The sequence below is a fragment of the Trachinotus anak genome, unplaced genomic scaffold (genome assembly GCF_046630095.1).
Source record: "Trachinotus anak isolate AG129_WGS33_773 ecotype Australia unplaced genomic scaffold, CSIRO_AGI_Tana_v1 ptg000008l, whole genome shotgun sequence".
Classification (NCBI taxonomy): Eukaryota; Metazoa; Chordata; class Actinopteri; order Carangiformes; family Carangidae; genus Trachinotus; species Trachinotus anak.
Window position 1 is genome coordinate 27,330,331 of NW_027273859.1, and position 19,511 is coordinate 27,349,841.

General features: G+C 40.2%; 2 protein-coding genes across 3 annotated transcripts; one reads left to right on the forward strand and one right to left on the reverse strand.

The window, feature by feature from the left end:
• Positions 1–618: 618 nt before the first annotated feature.
• Positions 619–11,904, forward strand: ascc2 (activating signal cointegrator 1 complex subunit 2). Its single transcript, XM_071483937.1, has 19 exons — positions 619–758; positions 2,257–2,364; positions 2,489–2,647; positions 3,542–3,715; positions 3,891–4,020; positions 4,156–4,223; positions 4,421–4,534; positions 5,416–5,528; positions 5,614–5,688; positions 5,795–5,899; positions 5,995–6,063; positions 6,359–6,433; positions 7,004–7,256; positions 8,142–8,338; positions 9,106–9,225; positions 9,482–9,706; positions 9,885–9,975; positions 10,388–10,479; positions 10,804–11,904. Exons 2-19 carry the CDS (start codon positions 2,281–2,283, stop codon positions 10,973–10,975), a joined length of 2,316 nt encoding a protein of 771 aa, XP_071340038.1. The 5' UTR covers positions 619–758; positions 2,257–2,280; the 3' UTR covers positions 10,976–11,904.
• Positions 11,309–19,347, reverse strand: rnf215 (ring finger protein 215). 2 transcript variants are annotated; one of them, XM_071483943.1, is made up of 10 exons: positions 18,733–19,106; positions 18,083–18,235; positions 17,258–17,329; positions 16,859–16,944; positions 16,023–16,077; positions 15,798–15,902; positions 15,100–15,216; positions 14,369–14,512; positions 13,981–14,083; positions 11,309–13,272 (listed from the first exon to the last, which is right to left on the reverse strand). In XM_071483943.1, exons 1-10 carry the CDS (start codon positions 18,952–18,954, stop codon positions 13,250–13,252), a joined length of 1,080 nt encoding a protein of 359 aa, XP_071340044.1. In that variant the 5' UTR covers positions 18,955–19,106; the 3' UTR covers positions 11,309–13,249. The 2 variants fall into 2 exon arrangements, with proteins under 2 accessions (XP_071340044.1, XP_071340043.1); XM_071483942.1 differs by lacking the exon at positions 13,981–14,083 and having other exon boundaries at positions 18,733–19,347.
• Positions 19,348–19,511: the final 164 nt, after the last annotated feature.

Below are 19,511 nucleotides of genomic sequence, written 5' to 3' on the forward strand. Positions count from 1 at the left end.
ATTTATCTGATGACTTCGGTTACTTGAAGATTTATAATTAAAATGATATACACATTAAAAACCAAGATAAAATGAAATGTATTATTATGAATGAGTAATGAGTATTTTTACTTTTAGATGCTAATAGTACATGGCATACATTTTGTATTGTTAATCTGTAAAGTTTGAAGCTATGAAACAAAGAATGGACTTTCACTTTTCACCACCATGGATCAGCTGCAGGAGATGGATGGATGCAATAAAGTTAAATGTCAGACATGCCTAAAGTCTGGACATTGACTAAAGTTTCACTGTGGTATTTATTTATTAATTAATTTTTTTGACCAAAGGAAAGATACAGTATTTCAGGTTAGACGGCAGATAACATCTTAACTTAAATAACATACAAAAGCTGAATATAAAAAGAATGAAAAGGAGAAAAAAAAAGTATTAACATATTCAGCCAGAGGTGGAATTGTTTTGGCAAATTTGTGTTTGTGGATAAGGAATTGTGTATTTAGGAAGTGCATATATTTCTCTTTTTTGTGTTAAGTAATTTTTAATGTAAATGTGAAAACATAGGAACCACAGTGATGCCGCGCTTCCCTCCGGACCCGACAGGGGGCGGTACACACAACCAGGTGTCGCGTTATTACACTGCGTCACTTCCTGCCCAACAGCGCCGATGATGAGAAAAACGTTTGGAAACTGAAACTGTCCAAAGCTGCGACGACATCGATGAGATGGCTTGACAGAGCCCCGGACAGTCACACTGAGAGGTGAGCATCTATCAACTATTGATTAACTTATTAAAAACAGCCGACGACTGGACGGTTGTGAAGCCAACGGCCGGTGAAGCTAGCGGCGTTATGTCACCGTTAGCCGCTCTCCATTCATTAATGTGCTGTCACGTCTTTGGACCGGTTACCTGAGCTGAAAACGCAGGTTTTAAGTCAGAAATAAGCTAATAAACTACACTTTATTAGCTTTAGTGACCTATGAAAGCTAAATCTTTACCAGGTTACGACTTTGCGTTGCATTACCAGCTGTTAACTTAGCTAGCTAACTAACCAGAGAGGCTGTCGGTAGCTGAAGTTTTTCAGACGGAGGTTACGTGGTATCTGCAGGTATTAGAAAGGCCTCAGGAGAAATTAAAAAGGCTTGAATTTAATTTACTGAAGCCTTGGATATTTCCTCTAGTCTCCTGTCGACATTTAAAAGTGATTTTAAAGGCTGTCAGGAGACATTATAAGCATATAAACCTATAAATTGAAGCTGGTGTGTCAGTGGATCGTGTTGCGGTTTTGACACATATGCGAGTCACATGATGTTTTTCCTCACCTGTAGTACCAAAATATGTGAGGATGGATGTTTAGTTTCCTCAAAAAAGGAAACAAAAAGAAAAAAGCTGTAGAACGTCTAAAAAAAAAAAGAAATAAAAAATCTGTAGTTTACAGCTGCAAAATTGGACAATTAATCGATCGACAGATGTTTAATCGGCCACTGTTTGGATAATTTCTCATGCATAAATTCCCCAAAATAAAACTTTGAGTTTTTATTTTACAGTTGGTCAAACATTAAAAGCTATTTGAGGACAACGCTTTGTGCTCTGGGAAATGATGATGTTCCATCAATCAATAATGAAAGTAATCATTAGTTGCAGCCCTGATTGAATATTTCTCTGAGCCTGCTGTTGACAGTGACATTTTTATTGTTATTTTTGAAGGCTGTCAGGACATTATACTGATATATTCTTCAAGTGAGACTGGTGTGACAGTGGTTGTGCTGCTCTTTAATGTGGATTTGATGCAACACCACATGATACCAGAATGAGGATCAATGATATCTATACTGATATTGATTCTGGTTACTGTTAAAAGAAGCATTGTTTTGCAAGCAAAAAGTTCAATTATTATCTGGTTCCAACTTTCCCAATGTGGTGACTTACTGCCATCCTTTGTTTTACATCATTGAAAGCTGAAGACCCCGCCATGGACTTTCTAGGAACGGGCACTTCTTGCATTTTTTTTCTGATGTTTTAGAAAGAAATCAATCAGAAGATTAATCAATACTGGAAATGTCCATTAATACTTAATGCTTACTTGTGGATCTGTATTATAAAGAGTGGTGCTCTGTGAATGAATAGGTACAATGATTTACTACTTAAAAAGTGTAAATGTGAAATGATGTACCTCAAATGCCTCAAATTACACTGAAATTACTAGAATAAAGAATCAAAATGTTATTTTAATTTTTATTGTCAATATGATTTGGTAGAAAAAAACTAGAGAAGGTGAAGTCATGGCCTGTGCCCGAGTGCCACTGGATGAGCAGCAGGTGACTGAGCCTGGCCCACTGGGAAAGGAGCACACACTGCCTGCACTGGTGAGTCAGCTCTCCTCATACTGATATGCAAATATTTCAGCACACTCCCAGCAACAGTTGGTTTTGCTCCAGGAACAACCACCAGTTTATCAGAATCAAACCCTCTGTTTTCTGTCCACGTCAGCACCCGGACAGGAAGGAGGACCGCTGTTTTGTGCCTTATAAGCCTCCACCAGAAGCCGGCTCTCCCGCCGAGGTGGAGGAGTTTTTGGAATATGCCAGATTCATCATTGAGGACCTGGAGTGGCTGCTTGCACTGCCCCACGACAAGTTCTGGTGCCAGGTAAGAGACTGTTAACACGTGAGCATCTTTCTACGTTTCCACGTTTTCTTTTCTTTTTATTTGGCCACAACGTCCTACTGAAGCCAGAAAAAATGAAAATCAGTGACCAGGAGCCTGCAGGAAATGGTGTAGATGGATGCAATGGATAAAAATCATAATGCATGTATATAAATTAATGAACACATGATACTGAACCAAAATCTGAACATGTATAGTAGCTGTAAAATAAAAAAAAAAAAATAAAACAAGAACAACCAAGAGAATAAGGGTGTTAAAAAAAAAAAGAAGTTAAAAAAGGAGCACAAAGTAAAAATAAACTACAACCTAATTACAAATACAAGGGATAGCATGAATCGTGATGATATTATTAAGAATATTTTCATTCTGCTATATATGTGTCTTTATATACACAAACTTCATTAAATTTCCCTTTGTAATTATTAGTCTTAAGAGTCAAAAGAGGCGACATATGTCAGGACAGACAGAGCAGGATACAGGAGAGACATGTCTGCTCATAAATACAGCTGAGGAGATTCCTTTTTTTTTCTTGGCCATTTTTTGCCTTTATTATTTGATAGGACAAGTGTAGAGAGACAGGAAGTGGGACAGAGAGAAGTGGGATGACATGCAGAAAAGAATCCGGCCGGTCGGGATTTAAACCAGGGACACTTGCTTAGATGATTTGCGCCCATGTGGCATGCATCCTAACCACTCGGCTATCGGGTTGCCCCAGCCGAGGAGATTCTGTTGGTGGTTTATTTAACCACTCTCCAATAGTTTTGACAGTTTGTTTCTAAATAAGTTAAACAAAAGAACAATCTCTCCCTTTTTTTTCTCTCCTCTTGCAAATGATTTTTCCCTCCTTACCCTGCCGTGGTCTGATTTTTCCACCAGGTGGTGTTTGACGAGTCCCTCCAGAGGTGCCTCGACTCGTACCTGCATCACGCTCCCCGGAGCCTCGACCTCGCCATCCTGCCCTCCTCCCCGGCGATGGCTGACATGCAGCGCTCCATCCACAGGGTGGTCTTCTTGACTTTCCTGAGGATGGCTACACATAAAGAGTCCAAGGTAGCAGCATAATAAAATAATGATCTACTTTTTACAGTAAGTTAGTCCAGTGCTGTGACATTAAAGTTGCTTTTTCATGTGATAATATTGTTAAAGCAAATTCCAAGTGTGAAGCCTTGATATACAGAATAACCTGTTGCCTTGTCTGTGTTGTCTTGTGCTTTTCGTCCCTCAGGATAACTTCCTCACTCCAGCTGTGTTTGGAGAAATTATCTATGACAACTTCCTGTTTGACATTCCCAAAATTTTGGATCTCTGTGTGCTCTTTGGAAAGGGCAACAGCCAGCTGCTGCATAAGATGATAGGTGAGCTGTTTTTGTCTCAGTGTGTATATTATGAAAATAAATGTAGCCATTATATTAAAATATAAAGTTGTTGTTTTTATCTGCTGTGTCCCATGTTTGTTAATCTTGTTACCTTTCATAATGATGTCCTTACAGAAAACATCTTTACCCAGCAGCCGTCCTACTACAGTGACCTGGAGGAGACAGTGCCCACTGTGTTACAGGTGAAATCAGATTTTTATAGATTTAGATTTTTTCATTTTTATATTTATATGGAAAGTGTAACACTGGTTATATTCAAGACACCTCAGACACAGAATAATAATATAATATCTAGAGCAAGTTGTAAATGTCTTCCTGTTAGATTATAGGTTCTTATCCTCCTCTTGTTCTATTTCTTTTTATTTTCCATCAACTTCAGGTGTTTGACTCAGTCCTGGACAAGTGTGGTCTTCAGTGTGAAGGAGCCACTGCCATGGAGCCGATGAAGCTGAACGCACACAAACAGCCCACTGCCATGACCATGAGCCAGCAGGTCAGACTGACCCACACATACCCAGTGTTAATGTGTTGGTCTGAACCCGTCCTTGAATAGAAACATTACATCATAAGTCCAATAAAGACAAGTTGAATTCTACTCCAGTTAAGGTAAAAGAGAATTTCATTCACTTCCCCTTTGAAGTAAATATATGGTATTTAAAGGTGAATATCTTCACCTCTGACAGGTAATTTGAATCTTTACCAGCAACCTACAGATAATAAGCAAATGATATGCTAATGATGTAGTTTGTGCTTTTACCAGAAACAAGAAATCTTCCCATAAAGGTTAAAACATCAGTGTAATCTTTAAATGTAGCAGGTTATTTTTTTATCAGATTTTTTTTCTGTGCGATAAAATGTTGATTCATTCTGATGAAACTTTTATGTATGCTGCATCTACGGGTCTCATTTTTACAAAATGCAGAGAGATGACTAACAACTCTATGCGCTATAATCAAATCTCAAATATTGCCCCAGTTCTTGATTCTGCTAAATAAATCAGACTGTGTAGAAACTGAGCTGACTGGGCTGAGCGGTGAGGCTGCTGTGAAAGTGTAGATTTAAAATGCTGCACTAATTATGATAAATTATCATTTAATTCCTCTGCATAAAAAGCACTGATTGTGTGATAGAGTCCTGCAATTTTCATTTTAAATGTCAACATCAAAGGAGGTTTTTAGATAATTTTCTTTCATTGTAACTGGCATCAACGATGTCGTAGTCTTAAATTGGAGTTTAAAATGAAGGAGTATGGAGTATTTACAGCTACAGGATAAATATCAAGCAGTCAAAATGGAGTAAAACCTTAACCTGAGTGACACTGCACCCTCATGTACTGTTATTGATGATGTGTTTTTCTTTTCTTTTCTCTCCTAGGAACTTGTAGATATAATTTTGTACCTGTGCGACTCGACTACCACCATCCATGCCTTCCTGGACATCTTCCCTGCAGCCTGCACCACCTTCCACTCCCACGGCTTCCTCAGCAGGTAGACAGGGAGAGGACGTAGCTCTCACGGTCAGCCTTATCTGCATTAAACCTTTTCATGATTATTTTGTTTTTCCGCCTGGCAGACTGACCTCGTTTTATGAGACCACTGTGCCTGACCTTGAGAAGGCGGTGAGGAAGAGAAACTTTGATGATAAAAGGTGAGAATCTGTTTTAGAGATTTTACAGAAAAAAGAGAAATGTACATGCTAGTCCAAAAGACCCACTGGCTGATGATGGTAAATAAATTCCCAAACCCTCCTCTAGTCTTCAGGAGGACTTGTGGAAGAGGTTGTCCCACTCCTGTCGCAAGATGGTGGAGACGGCTCACCTGCTGCTGCACCACACCTGCCTACAACCGATCCTGGAGGGGTGAGCCGTCTGTCAAACTCTCAACGTGCATCGTAGCAGGATTAGCATTACACACTAATTCACACATTAATTCTGCTAATGTTGTCGCCTTGCAGGAGAGAAAACATGCAAACATTTGCAGAGGAACTCCTGCAACATTTCACATCTTTTTTACCTGAAAAAAGGTGAGACCAGCATTTAAGATCTGTGCTTTTCAAAGTGAGACTTTATCATATTTAGTAGGAAACATGTGATGCCAATGTGAAGAGTCATCCACTAGGCTGTTTGTTTACCTTTTTGTAGCTTGAAAGCCAGACTGAAGCTCAGTAGGTGCATGAATTTGGTTCATCAATATCATTCGCATGTTTAACTCCTAGCACTTGCCACACATTTTTAATAAACTGGAGAATAAAAGGAGACTGAGAGCGGCGCAGGTTCACAGCCAAAATCTGACTTTTGACCAGCTGGTTGTCCTTTCAGGTTCGTGTCAGACTACGATGAGCAGTTCCCCATCAGCGACGACATCAGCCTCCTGCAACAGGCTCTTCCTGTCATGTATCCTCATCAGCTCTAAAGCACTAACTTTGGACAAGCAGATTTGTATAGTTACTACCCGTCTTCAAGCAGTGAGATGTACAAGATTTGCTTTGCTCTCTAAACTAAAGTCAAACAAGTCATGCAGCCAAAATCATCAGCAGATACATCACATTAGAAATTGCAGAAAAAACGAAGACGCTCATGAAAGAATACATTTCATGGAATAAATTAATTGATTTTGCACCTGAGGAGCCTGTTTTACTTCTCCTGTGCCAGCAATTATTCTATGAGATGGTGTCAGAGCTAAGCAGAAATGTATATTTACACATCTTTAGCTTTGTACTATTTCTTTATTTCGTCACTGAAGGACTTATTGATATTTAAGTTTCTAGACATACAATTTTAATGCGCTAATGAGAGAATAAATAATATCACTATGATATGTTTATTTTGGAGGGAACAATTCTGTTCAAATGTAGTTGTGATGGAGAGATGTCCAAGATGGAAGAGTGGTATCAAAGCCCTGAGTGCTGGTAGCAAAGTCCGAGTCGTCACTTCGTTTCTTCCTTAACTGCCGGTTTCCCTCAGTGATGAGACCAGGACGTCCTACCTGCTCCAGGGGGTGGAAAGTGCCTGGGACAGCGTGGGGCGACGGAAACCACAGAACCAGACTCAGCCTAAAGCCTCCTCGTTGTTGTCAGCCAATCAGGGAGCAGCAGGTGGGGCTGCTGCCGCCTCCTCTGCAAGCTTTAAACCTCAGCAGGTCCAAGAACGAGAAGGAGGAGCAGAGAGTCTGAGGGGAGCAGAGGCCATGTTGGATTTTCCCAGAAGAGGAAACAATGTGAGTTGTGTGATTGTTACAGCTGATTTATTACAGGCCGATCAGAAATCCTCACTGGTCCCCAGCTGAGGGAATCTTCACAGATAATTATTTGTTTAAGATACAGTAAACTAAAAAATGTATCTGCAAGGATTATTTTCATTATTGATTAATATGATGATTTGTTTATTTATCATTTGGTCTACAAAATATCAGAAAGTAGTGAAATAATTTGATATGTGTGATAATTTCCCACAGGTGACATTTTCAAATGTGTCGCTCAGAAAGAAAACACAAGAAAAGCATAAAGTCCTCACATTTTAGAAGCTAAACCCCAATTTTTTTTTAAATTTTGGCTTAAAAATTAGTTAAAACTATTATTCTACAGTCGAAATAGTCTGATAAATTTTCTGTCAATCTACTTATTGACTAATCGTTGAAGCGTTAATGATGCTAATAGAAAAAGGAAGCAGCAAACGGCGACATTTATTTCTGGAGTATCTGTTATGCATCAGACTACTTTATATAAAGTGCATAAAACAAAATTCAATTAAACAAAATAATAATAATTGCAAACAAGCAGTTAAAGATACATTTAAACAGAATAACTGAAAAACTTTTCAGTAAGATTCAATAAAACTGAGCAAAGACAGACTCATTAAAATCAAGGAAGGTGCGGAAGTTTACTGTTAAATTGCTGGGACCAGTGAAGAGGAAAAAATGAATAAAAGATGAAAGAACACAGGTAAAATAAATAAATAGTCATGAAATTCAGCTGAATGATAAAAGTAGCTGAGAAGCTACAAATCTGGAGAAAATTAGATGGCGACTGGAGAAATTAATCAATCCGACTTTAATTCTGTGTTGCGTGTGTGTGTGTGTGTCGGTGTGTGTGTTTGTTTTCAGGGCGCGGTGTGTCCGTTGAGCGGAGCAGAGCTGGAGTCTCTGCTGTCGTGTATCAGGGACCTGCTGCCTGATTTGGGCGAAGGCTTCCTGCTGGCCTGTCTGGAGGAGTACGACTACAACTCTGAGCTGGTTATCAACAACATCCTGGAGGACCGGTTATCCCCCAGTCTGGACAAACTGGACCGATCCATGCCGAGGTGACTTTACTTATTGCATCAATATACCACTTCTACCAAGTGGGTAGTTATGCTGAGATTCTCTTATGGGTGATACCAGAAAGTTTTTTGTTTGTTTGTTTGTGTTTTTGTGACATTTTGGGTTATAAGTAATTTAAAAATTTAAAGGAAATTCTAATTAAATCTTCATTTTTTTCATATCACAGCAGTTCAAACTGAAGAACATGATTCAAGGTGTAATGTCGGATGTGATTTCCAGCCTTAAGCTATGAAAGAGTGAGAGAGTGTGTGAATAGAGACATTAACAGTCATCACTTGACTAGAGAAGCCTGACACATCCAGCTGTTTGTTCTCTTCATATTTAGGCTGATTTGTTCTCTTTGGGTTAATCATGCAGTTTAGAGATTAGTCCTTTCTCTCCTTGTAAAATAAGGCAGGTTTCTACATAACTATGTAAGAACTGCATCAAAGTCTATGATACATACAGATTAGGTGGTAGTGCCTCTTGTTTGTGTTTTATTGTTTGCTTTTTTTGGTCATGTGCAAATTAAAAGGTTGAAATGTTTTCATTTTTTGTAATAACAGTGACTTCAACCGTCATTATGTGGATTCCACCTTTATCATCAGCTTTATTATTTCTTTATTTCTTAAGTTGGCTGTGGGTTACAAAACTGGTAATATCTAGTCCATGTACTCCAAATGATCTGCACGATATACTTTAGATTTGTACAAAGTCTGTGGTGGTGTTACAGACATGTTTGACCATGCTCTTCTTTTCATCCTCCCAGGCCAGTGAAGGAGGAGCTTCCAAGTGTCCTCAACAACAGATCCAACGTGTTTGATGATGATGAGTTTGACGTCTTCCGCAGGGACCAGGTGGACATGTCCCGCATCTGGAAGGGCAGGAGGTAAAAAGCACTAAAGATTCACTCACTAATCAAATTCAAAAGCCCTGGACTCCTTTTTACGTGTAGTTGCACAATCTGAATAATAATGTAAACTGGAGACAAGGCTGAGCCTTTTACCTGATTCTTGTGCAAATCCTGCTCAAACTGTTTAATCAAGACCGAGGAGGTCGTCTTTTTTCCTTGCTCATCTTAAAAACCCGGGCTCACATTTGTCTCAAGCCGAGTGTAACGTCTCCATGTTTCCTGACTTCTGCAGGAAAGGTGAGAGCATTCGAGAGATGCTGAACGACAAGCAGCACATAGCGGAGCAGAGAGCTCGTTACCAGGCCTACGAGACGGTGGTGGACGAGGTCGTCATCGAACCCGGGGAGTCTGCAGCCACCTACGGCCTGGACGACTACGACGACGAGTACGACGACACCTACGACATGAACCAAGTGGGAGCTAATGACCTGGACGGAGACAGTTTACTGAACAGACGGTGAGTCACAGTTGTGTTTTTGGTGTTAAATCATGAGACTGTGAAGTAGACTTCAATAAGCACCTTTTCTTTTTCACAGCATCCGTTCTGAATTTGGAATACGTTGCTCTTGGAGTGATTGCTAATTGCATTCAGTGCATGTTTTTCACTTTCACTTTGTGTTCCTGTTCTCCTCCAGGCCTTTCACGGTCCCACAGGTGTTGAGAAAAGGAAACAAACCAGAGGAGGAGGAGGGGGGTGAAGAAGAAGAGGAGGAAGAGACTTTACAGGTAGTGAAGTTGTTCCAAAACAGCAGATCTCTCTGACCCATTTTAAAGCTCCGTGATTTTAGCTTAGCATGTAGTTTGACTTAAAACCCTTTGAATAACACACAGGTTTCTCAATGATGCTTGTCTTAACCTCATCAGAAGTCTTGTATTCCAGCTGGGAACTGTCCATTTTACAGGGGGGGCCACTATTAAGCCAAGTTAATAAATATGTAAAGATATATCACATTTTCCAAATTAATTTTTAGAGGAGAATAATGTGGTTTTCAAACATTACCTGATCATTTTCAGGTATCTTTGTGTTCCTCAATGTTTGTCGTCTTTAGGAATGAAATGACCTTTAGCTACTGTCTGCATGTTTTGTAATTTGCTTCCCTTTGTGACTGTGTTTACGTGTGAATCCATTTGATTTCAGAACAATGTGAACAGGGACCAGTTTGTTCAGGACCCGGCTCTGCTGAGGGAGAGAGCTGAAGCTAGAAGAGCTGCCATGCAGCAAAGGAAAGGGTAAAGACTGTCCTCACTGTATATTCTGCCTCTGTCTGTCCTCTTCAAGTATTTTCTTATGACACATTTGCTCATTTTACCTGCCTTTTTTGTTTCCTGTGGAGTTTTTCCCTCTATAAATGGAATCAAATTTGTGATTTTGGATTATATAGAAAAAACTGACAAGAAACTATATATAAAAACTGAATGGCAATGAAAACATTTTTAATAAATGTTAGATGGAAAAAATGGAGTAGGCTGCACACTATTTGCCCAGTATAAAATTTACTTTAAAATAAACCTCATCCACACCTTTGTTGACTTACCTTCATCCCTCTCTCCCAGTTTCCGACCGGGGCGACCCAGTGACGTTGTCGGCCGACCCAAAGGCCAAGGTCAAACCCTGGAGACGTTCCTGGACCGACGCAAGAAGGAGGCCAACAAGAGCCGCGTGTCCAACCACAACCGGCGTACCATGGCCGACCGCAAGAGGAACAAAGGCATGATCCCCTCGTGACCCGTGTGACGGCCTGCTGCTCGAACTACCTGGACTGATGGTGGAAGAAGCGTGTTGAGTGAGTGAAGCGGGAGTGAGAATCAGGTTCTGGGTCGATCACGCTCCAGCCCTGAAGTCACTGTCTTTGCCCGAGAAAGGAAGACTGCTGAAGGTTGGAGTTGCTGGTGAAAAGTTGTATTAGTTTACAGACTTTCTTTGGCACTTAAGCCTTTTGGAGGTTGTCGCTTGAACATCTACTTTTAGTCTTTGGCCTAAATGATTTTCTTTTTATAGCTCATTAAAAACCAAAGTGTCCAAGTGTGAGCCAGGGACTGAAGACAAAGAATTATGACATTTATTTTTGCCAGGTAACAAATCAGTTTATTCATAAGATCCAGAGTGATTTATTGAAGTTTCTTTGACATCATCATCATCAAGTAGACGACATAGGAATAAAAAGGATGAGGGTTTTCGAGAGACTGCAGTTTCCTTCTGTAGCTGGAAGAACAATTACTGACCTGGTGATCAAGTCTGGACATCAGCGGCGGCCTGCGCTGCTCTGACTACTGCATCTGTACGAGCAGCTTGTGTGAAAGCTGCTTGCATGTAACATTCAATTGCATGCATGTGATGTCATCCACTCAGTTCTCACCACTGTTGTCCAGCCTTCACAAAACCAACACGAAAAAAAGTCTAGAGACTCTGTGACCATCTCATTATGATGCTGTGGTGTTTGTGTTTGGAAGCACACGCTGTACAGAGGCCTCGTGTCTCTCAGACGAGCTGTAAGGAAACCTCCTACATGTTGCCATGCACAGACTATTTTCTATGAAGAGAACAGATCTATCAGAGCATTTTGTAACAAAAAAAGCACATGTAATTGCTTTTTGGAGTTGACATTGCAACAAAAAAAGAACCATAAAATAAATACAATAATACTATGTTTTTGACATCCTTTGTCTTTGGCTCATCACTCACAGGATGCAAGAAAAAAAAAAAAAGTGGATTTGACTTTTTCCTTGAGCAGTAGAATGTGTTGGAGACTTCACTGGAGATCCTGCAATGTACAGCTGCACAGTTGGGACTTAAATTATGATCAGAATTATGTCTCTTATTTTTCCTGTACGAGGACATTTGACAGAAAATTGCTTTCAATTTCACAGTTTTTAGTGTTTAGCGATTCTTACTGTATGCAAACCTATATTTGACGTATATTCTTCTGCAAATGAAGAGTTCGACATTGAGAAATGCATTAATTTGCTCACTTATTTCTTTAAATGGAAAATAAGCAGTGGAATCAGGCTGATGTTTTTTTTTTTTTTTTTACGCAATCATCACCGCAACAGATCCAAGGTGTTGCGTTCAAGTACAAAATTTTAATTTGGATCATTATGATTAACTGTGCAGCTGTATGTCAGGAGGAAGAGGACGCATCATGTCTGTTTGAGTTTGCTGTCTAAAACGAATCAAAATGGAGTGAAACTCCAACGAAGCTGAGGCCACAGACTTCAAGCCACCTGTGTATCGTCTGTATCTCTGTCAGTGCAACTACAACTAAATTAGCTACAGTAACAAATGTCTCAAGTTTCAAAGTAACCCAGGAGGTGTGTTTGTGGTTTCTCTCACTCTGCATTGAAGTAATAAGGCAAGTTAAGGACAAGTGCAAACACTTTTTCCACATCTGCTACCAACTGTGGCTCAGTTAATTCTGCACTACAACCACAGAACCTCTACAACTAACATTTAATTGCAAATCATGAGTTTGGACAACAGATGTCACATTTAAACTCAGTCAGTCCACTTAATAAGTTGGTCATTGACATCACTTGGACCTAAAGTGAACGTCGACACTGGCCTGTCATTTAATACATCTGTGTTTTAAAATCAGAAAGCACTGAACAATCGAGAACAAACAGCTGACTGATTAAAAGCCAAATGATTCGCTGCTCAGCTGTTTGAACAGAACAGAAGGTGTTGATGTGAAGAGTCACATCTTCACGGCTGTAGATCACATACAAACAAATATTTACACTGTACAGTAACATGATCCCAGGAAGAAGTACAGTACCGGTACAGTAACTTCATAGTTTTGTGTTTATACTACCACTGTGTGTCCGCGAGACCAACCTGAAGTTCAGAGGTCAAAATCCAACTGTCCCAAAGGCCGGTCAGCTGCTGTGAGAAGTTAAGATTTGCTCCCACAATCCATTGCTGGAAGGAGGAAGCGGCGAGGTCACCGGGGGAGAACTGATTCCAGAGCTGCTGCTGTGGACAGTGGAGGAGGTGAGGCGACCATTAGCTGTCTTTGCAGACGCTGCCTGTGGACGTTGGAGATAAAGAGTTGAGAAACATCAAAAACTAGATTTTATGTGAAAAATGCCAAGAATTTACTCCTCTCAGCTTCTCAAATGTCCATATTTTCTAGTTTTCTTAGTTCTATCACATTAAATAAATATCCAGGTTTTGAACTCTGGCATAATTTAACATTTTATGGACATAGGGAAATTTTTTTTATTATAACAAATTGTAATTTGAGGTGTGAAGTAAGTACTATGCTGAAATAAAACTTAACTTTTAATCTACACTTTAGAGAAATATTATTGTACGTTTTACTCTACATTTGTTTGACCTGACAGTTAAATTTCAGACTAAGATTATACAAATAAAAAATTCACTTCATGAAATATAAACTTAACAGCCTTATTGTAGATTTAAAGTACACAACTGCATGCATATATGTATATATATATATATATATATAAAAAATAATTGTTGAAATTGGCTCCATCTCGACCAACTATAACACTGAGCAGTGTTTATATAAAATACAGTAATAACACTGATAGATCATTCTGCATAATGAGTACTTATACTTTTGATACTTCCAATGTACTTTGATGCTAACAATTCTATGAAGTATTTTAATATTGCTTCATTCAATTAAATAAATGATCGATAATGATCATGGCTTTTAAACCTCTGCATCAGTCAGACAACAGACGACAGAGCTGTGTAACTGAACTCACTGAGGATGCTGCGTTTGCACAGAGGACAGGTGTGTTGCAGCAGCAGCCAGGGGTCGACACAATCTCTGTGGTACTCGTGGAGACACGGCAGCACCCGCAGACACTGAGACGACAACACGAGATGAACCCAACAGATCAGATCAGATCATGTATTACTGATGATGAGAACATGTTGTAGTCTGTTCTTATTTTATTACCTGGTTCATAATTAAGTGCTTGTGTTCATTTGTTCATGCATATAGGCAATCTTTTTTTTTTTTGCTGTTAATTTATGTAATTTATACAATTTTATTGATTTTAAGTTGTAGCTATTTTTACACCTCTTCCACTTCTACGGAGTCAGAGAATTGCTGGATGAACCAGACAGTGTTGCTGAGTGCCGGCTGACCTGGTTGTTGTTGAACGGCTCCAGACAGACGGCACAGTTGTCCGTCTCGAGCGGCTGGGACGGGTCACACCAGGGTTTGGGCTGACGATACGTTTTGGTCTTCAGAGACGACATTCTCTTCAGAACGTCCTGTTTAGGAAGGAGCTGAAGAACACGACACAGCAGAACATCACATACTGTCTTCATTGAGATGTCTGACGCGCAGGATGCTTTTATTTATCCCTCCTATCCATCCTTCAGCTCTGATGATTTCAGTGAGTCAGTTTCTGATCAAATGGTTCAACAAAATCTTGAATCCTGGTTCACAAATGTTCAATAATAATTGCAGGGATTTTTTTTTTATTCATTTTCATTGGTGCTGTAAAAAATATATTGTATACAATTACTATTCAGCTTTATTCACCAAAGTATTTCCTTTAACTTTCAACTTTAAAAACTGATTGTTTTGAAGGTGAAAAGAATTTGATTCTATTTTTTGTTAATCTGCATCTTCAAAGTGACTGAAGTTATCGAATAAATGAAGTAAAAAGGACAACATCTGCCTTAAAAAAAGTAGGAAAGATGAAGTATAAAGCAGCAGAAAATTTAAATATTCAAAGTGCAGGTAGCTCAAAATTCTTATTCAAGAACATCTTTTGAGTAACTGTGGTAACATAAAGTCAAAGATATGTTTGTACAGGTGCAAACCTGCTCAGTAAAACTAATTAATAAACTGTGATAATATCAGTCACCTCCAAGTTGTCGTTCAGCTGGTGGTCCTGGTACTGCCAGCGAGCCTGAACGATGACTCCGGTGCTGAGGATCAGAGCCACCAGGAGGACGGTGTCCCACAGCTGCTGCAGGTACTTCTACAGACACAGAGAAACCAGAGTTCATTTAAATACCAAACACCACCACCGGTAAAACAGAAGAAGAGGAAATGCAAATTAGTTTCTGATTCTTCACCAGACTTCCTTCTCAGTTTCTACCATAATACTCAAGATAAACACTGATAAATTAGTGAGTTAAAAACACAAACAATAAACTAATTTCATTCTTGACCTATAAAACAATAGTCTGATCCTTTTCCATTAAACCTGCAGCAGATAACAGTTGAGCATTAACATTCGTTCAGGTTCACACGGCAGCAGAGACAGCAAGTAAAATGTTTAGAAATCTACAGACTCTTCCCTGCTAATCAGGAGGTGGAGGACATGGGAGGCACATCACTCCTCCTCTTCCATTAGACTTATGATCATGATGAGACAGTTAAAAAAAACAACACATTGTCCTCAGCCTCAAAAACTAAAATCTTTACACAACTTGTTTTTTCCACATATACAGCAGAGCTTCCGACAGACTTGCAAAGACGTTGAAGTTCGCTTTCCTACAGCAGCTTTGAGAAAACACACTAATGAGGCTGATGTTACGTTCACTCTGTTGCCCCCACCTGGACCTGTGAGTTGGTCTCTCCCGTGCAGATGACCCCCTGCCACTCTCCGTAGCGCCCGCCTCTCGATCGGCCGCAGCTGGACCACAGCGTGAGCGTGGCTCCCTGCCCGGACACACAGCAGTATGCGCTCACTGTCAGCTCAGCCTGTCACCTGTCCCCTCCTCACTGGAGGGAGCTAACAACTGAAAAACACACTGATCAGCTGATCGATACGGAGCTCACCAGGTTGTCCTGCAGGATCGTCCTGTACGTGATTTTCGCTGTCGCCTGAAGGCCCCTGAAAAGAGATCAGCTGACATTTAGAACCAATAAAAATCCAACATCGCTACATTTACAGTAGGTGCACACGATAAACTGATCACTCTGAATAACCAGATTAAGATACAGAAACATAAGATAAGTTTCCATGAATTGTTTGATGATGGGATTCAGGTGCAGTGTTAAAGGATTTTTTTGATTTGCAGGAAACATATGATTAACTCATAAAACATAAAGAAAAATGAATGTAATTTGGTGTTGGCTTTTGTTTTTTGCACTGATAATCTGATTTACTAAGTTTATTTTGTTCTAGCATGAAGCCTTTCTGCCGCCCAGGTGTTTATGACCACATTGTGTTGGATCACTCTGTCATGTCCAAAACAAAAACAAAACAACAATAAGGTGTGAACAGGCCTCAACCTTTTGAAGGACTGATCAAAACTCCAGATACATTTCATGGACTTATGATGTTGTGATTTGACTTTAAAACAGTTTGAATAGAAACTGTCCTTCAAGAACCATCAAACATTAAACTTCATTAAATTTAAAGTTAGAAATATTTGGTGCACAGGAGAAACCACATTGTTTAAGTGAAAGTTAAAATGTTTTAATCTAGTGAATTATCACCTACAGCATCACAGTCACTCAAATTTGGCAGGTGCATGTGATACATTATACAGAATCTAACTCCTCTGATTCATTAGATAAACTGTGTTTTTGCTGTTTTTGTCAGTGGTCTGAGGGAAAGGTGCATCTGGAAGCAGCAGGAGCAGAATCTGTGAGCATCAGGTGTTATGTACCTGAGCAGAGCTCCAATCAGCTTAGTGACATTTTCAGACGTCTGGATCACAATAATGGGTTTGGACAGCACCTGGGACAGATCCATCTGCAGCGGGAAGAGGAAGATTTTTAGCTGATAAACGTGAACTGGACAAACTCCACCTCAGCTTTCTGTCATAATGATTCAGGCTGAAAATATTCTTAAAAAACCCATCATGTAAAAGTTTATATCTGCACTGCTCATACCCCATCTGACACACAAATAATGAACTGTAAGAACACCTGAAGCGCACGGAAGAAGAAGACAACGTTTTCTACTGTTGTTATGGAAAAAGATGAAGAAGAAGAGAAAGAAAAAAGAAAGAAAGAAGATCCAAACAGTTACTCTACATTTTCCATTTAAGTTTCTGAACTTCTACCTCACTGACGGTGTTCTGGTTCAGAGCCAGAATGATCAGCGCCGACGCTCCGAGGACCAGGGCTCGCTTCATCTGGAACACAGATGAGAGAATATTACATTTCAACACTCAGTGTTGTTATTAGAAGTAAAGCCGGAGCTTAAGTTCGTGGTTTGTTGGAAGGTGACTGTTAATATGACGTCAGAGAGTACAGCCTCATGGAGATCCGAACAAACCACATGAAAACTTGAAACAATATACACATTTAAATCCAATACACACAGATCCCAGTACAGCCTCAGAAATACGCTTTCCTAAAGTAAGCACAGAAACTAGATCGCAACTCATTTCTGATCCCAAATACATTTAGACGAGTTGCTCACCTATTGTTCTTTTCATGCCAAACTAAACCTGATGAATCTCGACTGTGTAGCTTTTAAACTTTAGATGATGAAACATTTATTTTCTATTTATTTATTAAATTCAGAAAACTGTTTCCTTTGCCACTGGCTGCCACACAACGCCAAAGCAGAATATATCCAACCCCATGCTTAAGAGTTCACAAGGAGGGAAGTTCTCTAATTTCTAAGGTCGCAAGATAAAGTGTAACATTAGAAGAAAGTCTCCTGTTTATGCATGTTTACTGCAGGAGTTGTATTTACTTCTTTTTACTGAGAATAATCAACAAAATATCTCATTGTATAAGACAACGAGCTCACTCTTCCTCTCAGGCTTTTTCTAACTACAGCAGAAGCAGGCGAGGCAGTGAAGCAGACAGTAAAGCTCAGGTATGAACAACTATTTTTCATCAGAATACAACTCCCAGCATGCTCTGACCACACTCACTTTATTGACCATTGCATCAGCGAAGGACTCCTGGTTCCCAGTGGAGGCTTTGCTGTCGTCCATCTCCACGGGGACCAGCCCGATCCACGGCTCCTGCTCCTTGGTATCGTCCTCCCTGTTTCCTTCACTCACCTGCGTCTCCTCATCTTGAAGCTGAGGACAGAACACGAGTTAGACATTTCTGTCGCAGGGTGGAAATCCTCATATTGTCAGGTGTAACTTTCCCTAATGGAAGGGTGTTACCTTGCTTAGACAAGTCAAAATATATTTTCTTTGTCTTCACCTCCTACTGTGAACCACCCTTTTCCAGGGTGTGAATTTACTGTGATGTATGCATTGTCTTTCTAAAATGTTTGATAGGAGTGTGTATATTTATAATTCATCCATACATTGTTTAGATTTACAGAGATGTTGGATACTTTGGGTTAAATGAAGGTCATTACTTTCAGCTCCTGTAACTTATGAAGACCAAATAATTAACCGTTTATTCACAAAATACCTGTGAATGACAATAATCTTTAGTTGCACCTATTTAACGCTCTATTGTAGTTAATATAAATTGTTTTTCACCCAGATTCAGATTTATTAGAGGGTCCAGAAGGACAACCCTCACGTCCTGACCATAAAATAACCAGTGCCCTCCGGCTCACCAGGACCAGCTCTCCCTCCAGCTCTTCTCGGTCCTCGGGGCTTGTGCTGCCCCCGCTGGACTCCACCACCTCCCCCTGGAGCAGAGCGCTCACATCGGGCGGCTGCTCCAGGAAAACCTCCACCAGAGCGACCTGCTCCGCCGCCGCCAGCAGCCCCGGCCACCGCAGCAGGAGCAGCGGTATCGTTACCCAGAGACAGCACCGGCAGCGAGCTGAAGCCATGGTCCGGGCGACAACCGAAACAAAACACAGCTAAAACCGTAATAAATACACGAACATAATCAACTGTCAGCCACCATTGTTTGAGAAACAGCTGCTGAGGGTTTTGTTCGCCAGGTAGCCAGACCCGTCGACGAATGTAAACAAGTGAAGGCAACTTCCGGCCTCGACCGGAAGACGGGGAGGATGATTATCTTGTCTACAAAGGCGACGTCAGCAATATTTAGGGCTGTAATGTCTCAGCTATGAGACTGGAGTTTAATTTAATAATGTATAAGAGCTGAGCAGTAGTGGTGCTTCCTGGATGTAAGATAACAGTGTAAACTCGAATCGAGAAATAAAAGTATCCATAGAAACTGAAAGGAAACGAAGACCTCCGCCTGGGCCAGTGTCAAGCTACATACGCCAGACTTCAGAAAAAAAAAATAAAAATTCATAGTAAATGATCCGGATCTGCCCCCAAAATTGATCATGTCCCTCCCTGACCTCTGCCCCATCCCTCCACCAGGTTCGGTGAAAATCGGCTCAGTGCTTCTCGTGAAATCCCGCGGACAAATAAA